The sequence below is a fragment of the Periplaneta americana genome, chromosome 17, assembly GCF_040183065.1.
Source record: "Periplaneta americana isolate PAMFEO1 chromosome 17, P.americana_PAMFEO1_priV1, whole genome shotgun sequence".
Lineage (NCBI taxonomy): Eukaryota > Metazoa > Arthropoda > Insecta > Blattodea > Blattidae > Periplaneta > Periplaneta americana.
In genome coordinates this window covers 36,144,160-36,162,281 of record NC_091133.1, presented here as the reverse complement: position 1 = coordinate 36,162,281, position 18,122 = coordinate 36,144,160, and the positions used below count along the sequence as shown (strand labels likewise).

The window sequence follows — 18,122 nt, the reverse complement described above, 5'->3', positions numbered from 1 at the left end:
GGTCTACAGTCAAGTCTAGGTGGAAGTTGAAAATCACATAATTCACTTCCTCTGCCTCCATTGATGCTTTATTGCCTTCAAATAGTCAAATAATAGCTGTGCGCTTTGTTGTGTTGCTTCATTTTGCGATTGTATTTACTAAAATAAGCATACTATATACTTAAATTTCTTGACTTGTATTGCAAATACAAAATTATGTGGGATATGAGACTAAACAACTATGTACTCAAATAGGAACCTCACAGAAACAATCTCATTGTCATTGATTCCACAGTGTGGTGGAATTCACTGAAATTTTGCTTTTGAGAAATAAAACCTTCGATAACATTTGCATCCATTAAAAACTTGGTGCACAAATTTATAGGAACTCTTTTTACCATAGTAACCTCAGGGCTCATCTCTGAAGTTATGGACATTAGCCATCAATCACTCTGTATATAGAATGATAGAAAAACGTATCAATTTTTGTATAAAAATTTATGTGAAAATTAGCATAGTGTTAACCAAATGGTTAGTGCATTTGATATTCGTGATAGAGACCTGAATTCAAATCTTGAAGTGTTCAAGGATTAGTGGTAAACAAAAACTGTATTGGTACAGATTTTCTCACGATATTCCTGCTTCTCCTGGCACCACTTCACCATTTTTGTTAATGACTACCACCTATGAAATAAATGGAGAAAGTCATATCGCAATTGTGATGTAACTGCCAATGGCAGATACAACAATTTCAATATGAGAATATGTAAAACATCGAACAGAATGAAACAAAAAAATTGTAATGTGTAATGAATGATACAAGTAAGAAGGTAAATTTTGTACTATATCGGGAACTACTATTTTTTCATAAATTAACTGTAATCCATTGCTGTTGCATGTTGTCTCACTTGTGTTTTATTTAAACATAGTGTTATATACCTACTTATTTTATGACACTGTTTTCAGAACTGCAACTGAAACCACATCACAAACCGTACGAAATTTGTCGGAAATGGAGAACATTAGTCTCTCAGTATAGCACTGCATCAGAGTCCCGAATAGAAAGAGATGAACCAGTTCTTTCCTTTCAACGCAATGTCTTCTTCTCAAAGAGAGATGAAGAAAAAATTAAGTTAGTAAGATTTATTATTATTATTATTATTATTATTATTATTATTATTATTATTATTATTATTGTTATTATTATTATTGTTATTATTATTATTATTGTTATTATTATTATTATTACTATTATTATTATTATTATTATTTGGTCTGTTCATAGCATAAGGCTAAAGTTTTACTAGTATTTCATTATTTTCTGCACTTAGTCTTTAGTTGTTTCTACATTTATAATATGCCGTCATGTTTTATTTAGAAAAGTTACTGTTGTGACTTAAATTGAAATTATTTTCTCATTATATATTTCATATAACTGGCTAGTGCCTATTGCTGAGCACTTGACATGTAAGCAATAGTATATCAGCAGGATCATTACATATAGGTTTCTCTGGATAGCAGTTATCAATTAATATGTTTCTATTCTTCATCATAAGAGGTTTCCTCAGTTTTTTAATTGGTTTGTTTTACGACACTTTATCAACTGCAATGGTTATTTATGGTCTGAATGAAATGCAAGTGATAGTGCCAGTGAAATGAGTTCAGGGTCCAGCAATGAAAGTTGCTCAGCATTTGTTCTTAATGTGTTGAGGGAAAATCCCGAAAAAAACCTCAATCATTTAACTTGTCCCAACCAGGATTTGAACCTGGACCTGCTCGTTTCACGGTCAGACATGCTAACCATTACTCTCCAGCGGTGGACTCCTGAATTGTTATCAGGATCACATGATGCATTACCTAGAGTTCAGAACGGAGTAATGGTGGGCATGGGGATTATAATTTTTTCATCTTTATTCATGAACAAAGAGATCTTTTACATGCAATCAATCCACTACTTGTAATCAACAGCTTTACTTCCTCATCCGATGGAAGCTACACGTATGATTTTTCTGCCTGAAAATACATCGCCCTCTGCTGGTATTGAATCCATGTCCAGAGTCATGCACGGTAACTACAGTACCATTTTTAAGCTACTCAACAGATTTCAAAAAGGCCACTTACTGGCAAAGACCACACTCGGCCTGTGGAACATGCATCATAACTCTGGGTAGAAAACCAAGTAATTTATTAATGCAGTAAAAATAATTCTCTCTCTGCTCATAGCAGTTGCTGGAAACATTCTCTATCTACATCAAAGACATAATTGGTACCTTTTAAAAAGTTAGAATTTACAGAGGGAGTTGAGAGCTCATGAGAAACATTTTTCCCCTTAATATTGTTTTTCATTTCTTCTGAAGTGTAAGAGTGTACTCAAGACAATTTGTTCTTTCTATTTCCCCACAGATGAAAATCACATTAACGTGTGATTGGAAAAGTAATTTGCAGTGTCAGCCTCTCTTCTCTGAGCACCTGTTTTCATTTTCTTGTCTAAAATAAATTACTTTTTTTTTTTATTTATTTATAATCCCATATTTCGTAGTTCTGTTGGCAATAGTGATATGGAATTCTCCCTGAAACAATTTTCTTCTTTTCCTCAATGACTCAGTTTTCTCACTAGTTTCGTAAATAATCAGTATTCTGGTATTTTACCATACACTTGATATGATTGTACTCAACTGATTGTCAGTAACTGATCAACTAATTGTGGCACAGAACCTTTATCTTAACCTGACCGGACATGACTTAAGAATAAACCGATTTTTCCTATAAGTAATATCCAGATGTGTTTTATTATGGGAAGGTACATTTCATGTTTCCCAGACAGAGGGAAAGTCCGTAAGTCTCCACCACTATGTGGCCTGCTTGCAGACTATTGCTGAGCTTAAAAATGGCATTGTATTAGACCACTGAAAAATATTTAACTGTTTAACTGTACATAACTCAGAACTTTCATGTTGTGTGAAGTATGTTTATTTTACTATGCACTGCCTATGAAATAATTAAATTCATCTATTGAAAGTTACGTAAATTGTTTAAATTATTTCACTTCATTGATTTCAGTGCAAGATTTCTCAAGTTGAATTCTTTTGTATGAAAGCTCACTTAATGAATGATTCTCAATTGGAATAATATGCTATTCCTTCTGCTTTATTAAGATATTTTTCTTTAATCTTTATTCCATTATTGATTGCAAATACGAAGGTCATTCAAAAAGTAATGCCTCACATTTTTTTTTCTTGGCCATTAACAAAGATAGAAAAGTGCACTTTTGAGAGCTTGAAATCTGATGTTTCTCCCACACATGTAGTAATTGAAGTTTTGATTCTCAAAAACAAAAGTAATTAACATCCATTAACGTTTATGTGCAGTGTATGGTAGTCGTGCAGTTGATAGGAGCATTGTTAGGTGGTGGACTCAAAGAGTTCAGGCATCAAGAAGCACAAAAACCGAGATCTGCCATATGCTGGATGCCCAACACTCTATACATGATAAATTGCGCTGATGTCATTATTCACGCAAATTGGCACATCACAACAGATGGCCCTACAGCTGTCAATAAACATTGGAAGTGTTTGTTCAATTACTGAGGCTCTCGGATATTCAAATGTCTGCTGAAAATGGTTTCAACGAAGTTTCACTGTAGACAACAAACTGCAGAGAAAAGCCATTTCCTCTGAATTGTTGGAGTGCTTTGAAGTCGAAGGGGAGATCTTTTTGTCTTGGATCATTACAAATGACGAAACTTGAGCGTATCATATTCAGCTGGAGAAAAAAATGCAGTCAATGGAGTGGCATCATCCTCAATTGCCCAGAAAAAAGAAATTCAAGACAGCCCCCCTTACAGGAAGTCGTGGTTACTGTCTTTTGGGATTGTGAAGGAATCATTCTTATGGATATGATGCCAAGAGGAGCAACCATTAACTCAGATGCATATATTGACACCCTGAACAAGCTCAAGAAACATTTTTGGCAAGTACAGCCTGGCAAGAATCCAGCAGAAATGTTGCTCCAGCATGACAATCCATGCCCTCACGTAAGTCTGTGAATCTGGAAACACATCACCAAAATGGGCTGGACCATGCTGCCTCATGCACCCTACAGCTCAGATCTGTCACCATCGGACTTTCACCTCTTTGGGTCTCTTAAAGATGTTTTGCGTGGAACTCATTTTGAAAGTGACAACAGTGTAATTGATGCAGTGAGGAAGTGACTACACACGCAGGACAAGAGCTGGTATCGGCAAGGAATATATGCATTCATTCCACGTTGACATAAGGCTGTACAAAGCAATGGAGCCTTTGTAGAAAAATAGAAGTGAAGATGAAACATTTATTTACATTGTCACCAAACTGAAACAATTTTCATTAAATGTATTCTGAGAAAAAAATGTGGGGCATTACTTTTTAATGATCCTCATAGATTGTAATTCAAAGGTAGTAGAGAATTGATAAAATGTTGATCTTGAAGTATGTTCTGTATTAAACACTGCTGTTGAGTTTTTATTTTTAATATATATTTATTTACAGAGATCAGAAGCTATTGGACCTTCTTTATGAAGAAGCAAGGTATAATATTTTAGAAGGTCGATATCCATGTGAAGTATCACACTATATCATGTTGGGTGGTATTCAAGCTCGTATTGAATTGGGCCCTTATAATCCTCAGGTTCATACAACACAGTTTTTCAGGTATGATCACTTCATTATCTGAAACATCACAAAGGTTTCGCCAATATTGGATATTTATTTTTATATGCATAGGTATAATATACTCTTCTTTTAATTTGCCATATGAATTTGTACTAATATCAATTTTTTCGTCCCTTCTTTTTTTTTCATTCCTTTGTTTCATGAAGACTGTTTTAATTGCTGCAATAATGCATCTTTATGAAAATTATTGCATTTATATTTCTATATACATACATACATAGTGAAAGGGAATTCAATGACAAAGTTAACTGTGAATATGGATTTCAAAATGAGACAAATTACGTTTGAACACCACATGTCTGTTTTCATTAGTCCCCCCCCCCTCCCCCACCCAAGAAGAGATACTTGAAAAATAGGTTTCTAGATTTTCATGGAAATAAAAGTTTCCACCATCCCTGATGCTGAGAAACTTCTTATCGACTTGCTGTCTGATTGCTGCTAACCTATTTAACGGATTTCATTAATATTTATTGCCTACAAGTCAGTTCAGTAAACAATATTTATTATGCAGTTGAAATATAACAATTTTTACTGAAAGTCTCATGAATGATCTGTATTTGCAAAAGTAACACAAAATAGTGATGTACATACAGTCTGTTCTAACAGTTTTCTTCGTGAATATTCTCTTACATAAGATGGAGTGATAAATGAAATCACATAGGCCGAAAACAATTATTTCTGAGAAATTGATTATTACTTGCAGACAAAAACTTAAATGTGTCAAAACTACAGTTCAGGTAGATATCGATTTTCGGAAAAACTCTCCTCAATTACAAAAGGCAAATAGCCATTTTATGTGAATTTGTGCAAAAATTATTAATTATATCTCCTAAAACCGTTCAATTTAGTATTTCTTCAGTATTTTCAAAAACTAAAAAGAAATGAAAACTGCATATGCTTAATACTGGTATGTTGTCACTGCTGGATGTTTGTACCAGTTTAGACGTACTATGCATCAATGAAATACCAGTATAATACAGATAAAACCATCTAAAATGAAAAAATCACAGATACTTGTAATTAATGTATGCAGTGTTTGTAACAGTTCGTTATTCATTACTTTTGCTTGGCAAAAGCAACGTTTATGTCCGACTGTTCATTGTTCACTTACCAAACGTGCCGTTATTTTGGCATTGCCGGTTATTTGGATGACAGATACGAAGGATTTTACTGTATATAATTACCTGATTATGGTTTCAGCTATAGTCACGAAGTAAGAATTAATCCGCAATAGAAGTTTCCCCACTATATATATATATATATATATATATATATATATATATATATATATATATGTGTGTGTGTGTGTGTGTGTACTTACTTACTTACTGGCTTTTAAGAAACCCGGAGGTTGATTGCCACCCTCACATAAGCCCACCATTGGTCCCTATCCTGAGCAAGATTAATCCATTCTCTATCATCAAATCCCACCTCCCTCAAATCCATTTTAATATTATCCTCCCATCTACGTCTCGGCCTCCCTAAAGGTCTTTTTCCCTCCGGCCTCCCAACTAACACTCTATATGCATTTCTGGATTCGCCCATACGTCCTACATGCCCTGCCCATCTCAAACGTCTGGATTTAATGTTCCTAATTATGTCAGGTGAAGAATACAATGCGTGTACTTTGAAAAACAGCAGATATAATTTAGCATGCCTGCCAGCAGCAAATACATCGAAATTCGAAATAATCGACAGGCATGCAACATAACAAACAATCCCAGGATTAGAAATGGCTAACTGTTACATGTTTACCCCATATTGTATAGTAATTATCGTCCAAAATAACTTTTTTCCACAGTGCTGTCCCTATTCACCCCATTTTACGGTAGCGATTCAGTTTCTCATGTGTGGACTGTGGGAAAAGAGCCAGAAAAAGATCTAGCAGATTAATAAACTCAACTGACTGATGAAACTATTGTATGCCTAGGCCAGTGATGAGTGCAATGAAGGACATGCTTGAACTTCTTCAATGGATACCGCCGAACCAGCACCACTATTTCCTTGGATTACAAACTGTGGAAAATTTGTTAGATTCCGATCCATTTTTATATTTTGAAAGTAGGGACAACCGTATTAAGTTTTCTCATTATTGAATTTACGTTTGCAAAAGAGTTCCAAATTCTGAACATTCCTTAAAGTTCTGTCATTAACATACATCTGTATTTTGTTAATTCAGTAATCTTACCACTATTCTTAATGAAAGTTGATGATAAAAAAATATATTTTTTATGTGATTAACAAAATAAAGAGGTGTTTCGTTATTGTAAAAAATATTTTTATTGAAGTTGAACTATCCAATCCCACCCCCTTTCCCTAGGTTAGGAGGTATAGATGGATAAAAACATTAAAATTTAAAATAAATGTAAAAAATAAAAAATCTAAGGCTCAGTAGGAGAGTATTATGGACAATGTTACTGAGAGGAATAGTGGTATGTAATTGAGTTATATCACTTTACCACAGTTTCCATCTAGTTATTTATTGGAAATGCAGTTCCTTGTATTTTGGGCCCCATCTATCGGTTTTTGAAGAAAGACAAAGTATAATTTTGATACCATATAATATGATGGAAATATTTATTTATGAAAATGAGAACTCCACCATAGCCGGTGCCAAGCACAGATGATAAAGGTGGAGGGAGAGGAATAACACCTCGTTAGAAAACCTTGGTCCAGCTGACTCTGTCTGATAGCACCTTGTGAAGACCCCTTGTCAGGGCTACGCTGAAGACTACAGCTGTTTGCGAGGCATTGTGGGATCAAGTGATCATCACCATGGCTTAAGAGTGGAAGTAGCAACCCTTCTCTGTAGGGGTTGATACACAGAGAAGATGGGATAGAAGCTTAGAGATGCAACCCTGCACAGCGCTTGTAACATGGCCAGGGGACATTTAATTACTAAAATTCACAAGGAAAGTTCATGCCAGAACAGAATAAATTTGAGGGACCATGTACAATGTATGTCGAATAATAGATTAACAAAAACTGTGCTCCGTTATAAGTTATAACACTATAGGAAGAGGAAAGTGGGTTGCCCTCTGAAAAGATGGCATGAACAATTCTGAGACAAAACAGGCCAATAGGTCTAATCCTTGCCGCCGATGATGATTATGATGATGATGATGATGATTTACGAAAAATACTAACGACTATTTTAAATGCATGCAAACACAAAATCTTAACACCTTCAGACCTGAATTTATATTAAAAAAAAAAAAAAAAAAAAACTGGTCTCACAATCATTCTGGGGATCCAAAATTCCCAAATCAAGTCCTCACAGAAAATCGAAATTTGGGGACAATTTTGACCCCTGGGGCCCCAAAATTTTTCATTTTATTTTTAATTCAGATATAGAAATGTTCCAAAAATAATATTCTCCATTTCTATCATATTGAATTTTTCAAAATATTTAAAATTATCGAAGACATTCAAAAAAAGAAAAAAAAGAAACAATGTACATTATAATGTACAGCAGGCCTGAAGGGGTTAAATTCCCGAACATTACATAAATTCGCGTTGTACCACTTTACCTCTCAATGACTCATATAATAGTACTGTGGTCATTACCCATGTACTTTTATTTCATGCGCCTGGGCATGAAGAAGTGAGGAAGCTTCTTGACTGCATAACACAATGTTGGCTACATTTCATAAGCAATGAAAATATGGAAATATATTAATCTTTTCAATTTTGTATTAGTAGAACATTTTGCTTTTGTTATAGTATTTAGAGGAAAATGTTATTAAGCACAAAGTTTTATTCATATAACTACTACAGTAAAACTTCTTTTATATGTTTCGCATTTTTTTTTTTTTTTTTTTTTTTTTTTTTTTTTTTTTTTTTTTTACACAGTCGTTTTTTGTCTGAGGTTCCATTAAAATTCCAATACTTTCCATAGTAATTTATTTCGGATATACATTTTTCATTTACACAAACTCCCCAAAGAAACCATCTACGAAAAATATTGAAGTGCAAAAGGACGAATGGCCTCATTGTCAAGTGTCCAGCATTAGAAAATAACAACACATAATGCAATTGTATTTTAAATCCCGGGAGATGTGAAACTTTATTGCATGTTCTAAATCAATTTTGCTTGAAATAATGTTTGAAGTGGAAATGTAAGAACAGAAAAATATAGTATGTATTCATTGTTAAACGTGGCCTGCTTTGAAATTCGTGGAAATTTGAAGTTACCCATGCTAGTCCCAGCATATTGCTAGTTTCAGTAAACCAGTTATATGCAAGTGGGAGAATTTATCCAGAGAGGAAAGAGAAATAAGTGGGCGAACTCCCACCTCACAGCTTGTCGCATGAAAGGAAAAAAATGGAACATATTAATTAAACAATGAGAATCCAGTGCCAAAGCTGTGACCGCACTGAATAAAACTACTCTAAGATTGTTTTAAACTGAAAATATTTTGGTGTAGCTGAACAAATTCTTATGGAATAGTTATTACTATTTGGGGGCATGATTTATTCCTTATGAGCAAACAAAAGCAAGCAGTCCAAAATAAGACTCCTTTTTTTTTATTTATGTTATTAAACAAAGATCACACAAGAAGAACAAGATAAGTAAATTTTATAAAATTTTCTGGATTGACGTTTGAAATATAATACATCAGCCAGATTTGGCTCTAAGCAGCTAAGATTTCTTACAAATAATCTTACGTTCTTCAAGACTTTTTTTTTTTCTTGAGATCCCTATGACAACATATAAATGAAGTTTTATCAGTATCGTTAGTTGATAATTTGTAATAACTGTTGTGTTACAGGCCACTGAAGTATGGATAGAAACAAATTTTTGAGAGACAAACAGTACCCAGGAGACCAAAATAATAATAATAATAATAATAATAATAATAATAATAATACTTACTTACAAATGGCTTTTAAGGAACCCGAAGGTTCATTGCCGCCCTCACACAAGCCCGCCATCGGTCCCTATCCCATGCAAGATCAATCCAGTCTCTATCATCATACCCCACCTCCCTCAAATCCATTTTAATATTATCCTCCCATCTACGTCTCGGCCTCCCTAAAGGTCTTTTTCCCTCCAGTCTCCCAACTAACACTCTATATGCATTTCTGGATTCGCCCATACGTCCTACATGCCCTGCCCATCTCAAACGTCTGGATTTTAAGTTCCTAATTATGTCAGGTGAAGAATACAATGCGTGCAGTTCTGTGTTGTGTAACTTTCTCCATTCTCCTGTAACTTCATACCGCTTAGCCCCAAATATTTTCCTAAGCACCTTATTCTCTAACACCCTTAACCTATGTTCCTCTCTCAGAGTGAGAGTCCAAGTTTCACAACCATACAGAAGAACCGGTAATATAACTGTTTTATAAATTGTAACTTTCAGAATTTTGGACAGCAGACTGGATGATAAGAGCTTCTCAAGCGAATAATAACACGCATTTCCCATATTTATTCTGCGTTTAATTTCCTCCCGAGTGTCATTTATATTTGTTACTGTTGCTCCAAGATATTTGAATTTTTCCACCTCTTCGAAGGATAAATCTCCAATTTTTATATTTCCATTTCGTACAATATTCTGGTCACGAGACATAATCATATACTTTGTCTTTTCGGGATTTACTTCCAAACCGATCGCTTTACATGCTTCAAGTAAAATTTCCGTGTTTTCCCTAACCGTTTGTGTATTTTCTCCTAACATATTCATGTCATCTGCATAAACAAGAAGCTGATGTAATAATAATAATAATAATAATAATAATAATAATAACAACAAATAATTACCTTAAATATAGCAGCAAAATTGATGTCATCTATCATCTTAATCAGTGTGTTAGACTACATTTAGCATCAGGACAGAAACATATCTAATATGCTAAACCAGCAAACAACTGGATCTGCCAGATGAACATGACAAATGCAATCAAGACGCCTTAGGAAAGGTATCCAGAACAAAAGTGACGAAGAATATAAACAGATGAATCCTATCTAAGGAACAAACAACAAGCAGGAGTATATACCGTAATTCTATCAATTCTTTTCTCAGTATTCAGCTTTAGGACACAATGAAAATACTTTGATGAAAAACTTAAAGCAATAGAACTAACTATCAAAAATATAATATACAGACCATCAGTAAAAGAAAACAAAGTAATCTTATCTGACTCGAGAGCAGCAATACATGCAGTTATGAATTACAATACCAACATACAAAAATAGTGCAAGAGATAAGAATCCAAATAAAATCTTAAAAACAAGATATAACCGGCTGCTTTCTCTATCATTGTCATAATAATTTCTGTCACTATTCTTGAAATTTTGGATTAGACATTTTTATTTCACTTCTTACAAGTAATTACGTCTGAAAGTTTTGTCATTGAAGTCCCTTCCACTCTGTATAATTATATGCTGCATTCTGGTATGTAAACAATTCGAATGTGGTTCGTTTACTAGGCAGTATGAATATTTTGAAAATATTTAGTTCATTATATTTAGTTAACATTCTGAACTACGCTGTTTCTCATTGAAGTAGGTCTACTTTCATAATTTATATTTCTGCGAATGATTTCATTTCTTTTGATATTAACTACAGCTTTAATAACATCAAAATTAATTTCTCAGAGAACAACAATGTAAATTTCTACCTGCACACGTAAGTCGCAGCACCTGGTCCTGGCTTCGAATCAGCGGCAAAAATTCACCTGAAGTACGTCTATTGGAGCAGTTTAAGAGGATACCAACTAGTACACCTGTTAGGAAACTTGTTCGCAAATACCTGGAATTCTGCTGGTCCTTGCCTTATTACGGGTAAATATAATATATTTCAGATATAATTACTCGTAAATTTATTTTATTTTAGAATTTGTCGGAAAAAAAAGACTTTATGCAGTGTGAAATCTGAAGGATTATTGAAATGTTTTTGCTGAAATAGTTAAATCAGTTAAGTACTTTGCAAGTCCGACCCTTCACTTGTACTTGTTTGTTATACATCGAAGTTGAATTTGATCATTTTTCCTTGTTTTATTCTTGTTTTTTGTATGTACTGTAGGTGGCATAATCGAATTTTGTTTTCAAATTATTGGGTGGGGTATTCAGAATGGTCTGCGTTTCAAAACTTTTTTTCTAAGGTCAAGGATTTTATAACTGACCTTTTATATTCCTTGCATGCAGAATTAAAAAAAAAAGTAATTTTGCTCAGTCAGGTCAGGTTTTTTTTACTAGCTAAGATTTTACTTTGTAAGTATTTACAGAAATAAAATGTGTAGCAGGTAAGAAAATAGTATGTTTACTATCACAAAACAGACTTCAATTCACATCAGATGTACGTTAAATATATTATATAGTACATAAATACAGTTAATGTGGAAGAAAGGGCCTTTTCAAGAAATTTCATCCCTGTTTCAGATCTTGAAAATCACACTTGATACGGGCCATAGCTTGCAACTCAGTAGGAGAGGGGGGGGGGGGGGGGTAAAATCACCTTCTTTCTTACAGCCCCATGTAGTCTGACTTGAGCTTCCTCAGTGATTAGACTGATTTAAGGAATGTTCTTAAAAATGAATAGAAAGTGCAAGACTTACCCAGACTGATTTCACTACATTTGTGGTAAAGTCATCATGCCAGATCGGAAATTTAAAATCACTTCTTTTGTGAAGAAAATGTAATGTAATGTAATGTAATGTAATGCCTACTTTTGTGTCATAATTGGTGATCAGGACCAACCTTTCGCACCTCGTGTGTGCTGCACTTCGTTGAACGTATCTGGGATGCAAGACTAGTCTGAAACTAGGTTCACACAGTGTTCTGTCAGAAGCTCTCGTGGGTCCTCAAAAAAATTCTATTTTTGCCACTGCACATCAAATTTGACCTAATGAAAAATTTTGTCAAGACCTCAACAAAAAAAGTAGAGCTCTTGCTTTCCTAACTCAGAAGTTTCCACGTGTCAGTGAGGTCAAACTAATAGCAAATCCTCAAATCAGGAAGCTTATGAATGATGCTAAATTCGATGATGATAAAGAGGATAAAGAGAGGAATGCCTGGCTCATATTGAAGTCTATTAAGATCTTTCTTGGCAACCATAGGAGCCCAGAATACAAAGATGCTGTTGAAACTCCTGCGAAGCTACCAGGCTCTTGGTGAGTGTATGTCCATAAAGATGTACTTCCTAAGTTCGAATTTAGATTACTTTCCTGGAAACTGTGGAGAATACAGAGAGGAGCAAGGGAAGCGCTTTCATAGAGAGACATTCAAGTGAAGGAAGAGAGGTACCAGGGTCGTTGGGATGTGAACACACTGGCAAGCTATTGCTAGTACCTCAAAAGGAATGTTACAGATGCAAAACACGCACGAAAGTCCTTGAAAAGGTCCTTCCTTCCACAATAATGGTGTTCTTGTTTCATTCCATATACATATTTTTACTGCTTTACACAAATGTAAGTCTGACTTGAAACCATAATTAATATACCTAGTTTATTAACTATAAGATACAGTTTATTTCTGAAATACCATCTTTTTAAGAAATGCGATGGCAAGAAAATCTGACCTGACTGAGCAAAATGAGTTACATTTCTGAATTCAGCATGCACTAAATATAAAAGAACAGCTATGAAAATGTTGACCTCAAGAATGATCTGATTAAAAATTCAGTAAATTTTTTATATAAACAACTGTGTTAGTTGAAACTATGATGGTAATTTATCTTAGTTAATGACTAGTTTCAGCTTGATGTCTGCCATCTTCAGATTCCTAATGAGGTCTCTGCTTATTTCCAGTTTCTTCTTTTGATGTCTTGTTGGTGGTTGTGTTTTTGATTAGTAGTGTTATGTCAAATAGACTTACGTTCTCAATTTTAATTGTATGTTGAGAATATGTGGTGGATGTGTTTCAGGATGTTTGTATATTTCATACTGTTCTAATGTGTTTAGTTTCTGGCTTTTCGGTTCAATATGTAGGATTTCTATGTCTGTTTCTATGTCGTTGTAGTTAAGGTTGGTGTTGGTGATGTGTTCTGAATATGTGGAAGTATTGTGTAATTTGGTTATGGTTGTGGTGTGTTCCTTCTATGAATACAAGGATATGAAACAAGGAGCATAACCAAATCACATAATACTTCCTCATACTGAGAACACATCACCAACACCAACCACAGTAACAGAGCAACAAACAAACAGATATGGAAATCTTACATATTGAACCGAAAAGCCAGAAACTACAGTAGCGTGCAAATTAATCCGAACACGACATATTTTTACATTTTCTGTCATTGTTGGCCTCACAGCTGCTCATACCGCTTTAATTGACATCTGTAGTACGTGTAATTCCATTGTTGAAGGTCTGTCATTATTTTTTTTATAATATGTGATATTTTGCCTGTCATTTTGTATAACATTATCAGAGCATTCTTCTATGACACAGAGGCAAATTGCTGCAGAATGTCACATCGGTTTGGCTACTGTTAATTCGATCATAAAACGATAAAGGGAGACTGTATCCATCACACCTCAGAAAAAAGGAAACTATGGCCGGAAAAGGAAGACTTCACCTGCAGATGATCGTTAATTGTCAGGAAAAGTAAATTAAATCCTAGACTAACTGCTGTCGACTTAACCTGCGAGTTAATGGCTACCACTGGGGCGAATATTCACGTCACAACAGTGCGGCGTAGGCTTTTGGAAGCTGGACGAAGGGCTCGTAAGCCTATTAAGAAGCAACTGCTAACCCCTGTTATGTGCAAAAAACGCTTAATGTGGGCAAAATTACATCAACACTGGATAGTGAATGACTGGAAGAATGTACTTTTTTCCGATGAGTCTCATTTCGAGGTCCATGGCCACCGTGTTTCTTACGTACAGAAAGGATCCGAAAAAGTAACAGCAGCTCATCTCCAACAAGCACCCAAATACCCCCCTAAAGTAATGTTTTGGGGTTGTTTACACATGAAGGACCTGGAGCATTAATACCTATCAAGAGAATGATGAATTCTGACAATATATTCACTTATTGGAAACCAGAATCGTACCCCAGCTGCAAAAATCATTTCCGGATGGCAGAGGTGTGTTCCAACAAGACCTGGCACCATGCCATACGTCTCGAAAAACTACAGAATTCTTCAACAAGAAGAATATTCAGGTACTCCCCTGGCCAGGCAACTCACCCGACATCAACCCCATTGAGAACTTCTGGTCAATTTGCAAAAGAAGAATGCAAAAAATGGATTGTTCTACAAAGGAGATGATGATTTCTGCCCTCATTGGTGTATGGTTTCGCGATGAAGAAATGAAGAATATTTGTGGGAAATTAGTGGAATCCATGCCAAATCGTCTCAGAGCTGTTATTAGGAACAAGGGAGGCCACATAGATTACTGAGGTATGTCTTAGATCCTTTTTTTATCCCGTTTGAGTGTTTTTGCATAAGTAATTACGTTGTTCGGATTAATTTGCACGCTACTGTAGAACAATACGAAATATACAGACATAATAAAACACATCCACCACATATTCTCAACACAATTAAATTTCAAAATGCACAGTCTATTTGTACCAATCAAAAACACACTCCACTACCAAGGCATCAAAAGAAGAAACCAAGAAATCTGAAAATGGCCGACATCAAGCCGAAACTAGTCATTAATAAAGGTACATTACTGCAGTAGAACCTCTATTATCCGTGGTAATGAAGGGGGGTGAGTGAACGGTTAATTGAAAAAATCGGATAATCTGTACCATAAAAGTTTTCATAAACTAAGTAGCTACATAATATTTTCGTAATTTCCTCCATGATCTCTTTTAATATGATAACTATTGGATCAGAAGTTCACTAATTTAAATCTTTTTTTAGCAATTCAAGTTTGATTTTCCGATGTCAGTTATTAAAACATTATTTATTGTACTTAAGTCTGGTTTTCAACGACGGGTTTTTAATGCTGAAGGAAACTCCATATGACGACCATCTGTGGAAAGATAGGAATAGTAGAGGTCTCATGTTGTAGATTTACAAATTTTATACACTTCATATTTTGTTTTTCATTACCCTAAATTACGCACAATTGTAATTCCTATCTCGTATTGTGATGTGAGATGAACCACATTTTCTCTTTTTCCAAACCACTCAATTACTTGCACTTAAAACCTACTTAAAAAACCTACTTTCACTTTTTTCATAGTAAAACATGTTTTCTTTTGACACTTGTAGAAGACATTTTTCATAGAAGTTAAACAGTACGGCCACTCGAATAGTAGACCATAAAGCGTAAGGGTAAAGGTTTGTAAAACACACTCTATAGAAAAAAATTCGTGCTGATTTAATGTACAGTACTTCATATTTTTTTCTGCGAGAGAGAAAGACAGTCGGATAATCCATCAATCGGTTACTAGGGTGACGGATAATCGGGGTTTTACTGTATCATAGTTTTTTAATTGGTTATTTTACGACGTTTTATCAACTGCTATGTATGAAGGTGACAATGCCAGCAAAATGAATCCAGGGTCCAGAGCCAGAAGTTACTTAGCATTTGCTCTTAATGGGTTGAGGAAAACCTCCGGAAAAAGCCTGAACCAGGTAACTTGTCTAAACCAGGATTTGAACCCAGACCCGCTCATTTCATGGCCAGGCATGCTGAACATTACTCAACAACAGTGGAGTCATTGTAGTTTCAGTTAACACAGAAAAGTTGTTTACATAAAAAATTCACCAAATCTTTAGTGATAAACTGATGAAAAGTATGTAATCAAGATGAATAAATTATGTTAAATTATTTCATTTATTCTAATAATGATTGGTACTTAACTGTGACTTCTTCTTGATCCAGAGCTGCATTTGGATTTGGATATGGGTTCGATTTCCACTTGGGCTGATTACGTGGTTGGGTTTTTTCCGAGATTTTTCCCAAATGTAAGACGAATGTTAGGTAATCTATGGCAAATCCTCGCCTTCATCTTGTAAATACATCTCGCTATCACCAATTCCATCAGCACTAAATGACTTAGTAGTTGATGTAGCATTGTTAAATAACCAATTTAAAAAATTAACCTTTGACTTTTGTGTTTGTTATTAGTGTTATTACTATAAAATCATAAAAGATTTTTGAAATAAATATGAATCAAACAATTCTAAAGCCTTTGACTTGTCTCTTCAGCTATGTTTTTCTTTCCTGTACTGTTCTTCTAAATTTTATACAGTTGTTGCAAATAAATATTTATAGAAGTTATGAACTAGAATAAAATAAACAACAAATAATTATAAATTCTCAAATGAACGGGAATTTTTTTTTTACTTGATTATTTAAAGATTGCTGTATCAACTACTGGATTATTTAACATGAAATTGGTGATAGTGAGATGTTATTTGGCGAGATGAGGTCGAGGATTCGCCATAGATTACCTGACATTTGTCTTACTGTTGGGGAAAATCTCGAAAAAAAACCCAGTCAGGTAATCAACCCAAGCAGGAATTGAACCTACACCCGAGCACAGCTCTGGATCAGAAGGCAAGCACCTTTGCTGACCGAACTATGCCAATGGCTAACAAGTACTTAACCATAGGAATAATAAAAGAAGAAAACAAAAGTAAAAAATAAGTAAATTAACAAAAATACCTTAAAAATATAAGCAGTATAAGAAATGGATTATTACTGGAATGATAATTTGGAATCATGTTCTTACAGTGGCATTGTGTACTATATTACAGTGATCTCGTCTTAGGCACTGAGTCAACAGTGAATTGTCTTGTATCACAATATGCTCCAAGTATTTTGGAAATTGCAGAGTGACAGTCATATATTTCATACCGTGAGCCACACTTTAAACCAAAGTAAACTTTACTATATTTTGGTTGTCCATTGTTATTACATTATCTTATACAGTTAGGTTAGTTGGGGACGATCGGGTTTTGCAGGAGCCGTTCCCCATTAAGAGATGGCATGATCACTGGGAATAGTGCGTCATTCGTGTTCATTGCTTGAACATATTTATCTATACAATACATACTTATGGAAACGAAAATCTTGTGTGGCGACAAGACGAAAATTTCGGAAAAAGTTTCAAGTGAGACCTGTTCCAGCTGTCAGTACAATAAGAAGACTTTATAAGAAGTTCATGCTGACAGGTTCGGTAAACGAAAAACCGAAAAGAGAATGCTGTGTTGTGTCAGAAGAGAAATTAAACGAGATTGGTGAAAGATTTGAACACACTAATCAAATATATTGTGAGAATCATGGCAAATTTCATAAAAAGATGTCAGATGTGTGTTTGCAGTAAATGGAGGACATTTTGAACAATGAATGTGAGCTTGGTAATTATTATAACTTCTAGGATTGTAGGATTAATAGTGCCAGAGACGCGCGCATGTTCCTTGTGGTAACCAACACATTGATAGTCGGTCCAGCTCAGGACGAAAACTCGAGTGTCCCCAACTAACCTCACTGTACAGTAGAACCCCTATTATCCGTGGCAATGAAGGG

General features: G+C 34.7%; 1 protein-coding gene across 8 annotated transcripts in view; it reads left to right on the top strand.

The window, feature by feature from the left end:
- The window catches only part of Bili (FERM domain-containing protein 8 Bili), a 74,981-nt gene that overhangs the window by 32,858 nt on the left and 24,001 nt on the right, over positions 1-18,122 (top strand). For 7 of the 8 annotated variants that reach the window (XR_011330328.1, XR_011330327.1, XM_069817468.1 and 4 more), the window contains 3 exons: positions 946-1,111; positions 4,506-4,667; positions 11,287-11,472. Coding sequence is in view for 6 of the 8 variants with exons in the window: in XM_069817468.1 (XP_069673569.1) it covers positions 946-1,111; positions 4,506-4,667; positions 11,287-11,472 (514 nt within the window). In the remaining 2 variants the exon portion in view is untranslated. The remainder of the gene's footprint in view (positions 1-945; positions 1,112-4,505; positions 4,668-11,286; positions 11,473-18,122) is intronic. The other variant, XM_069817469.1, reaches the window with a different exon arrangement.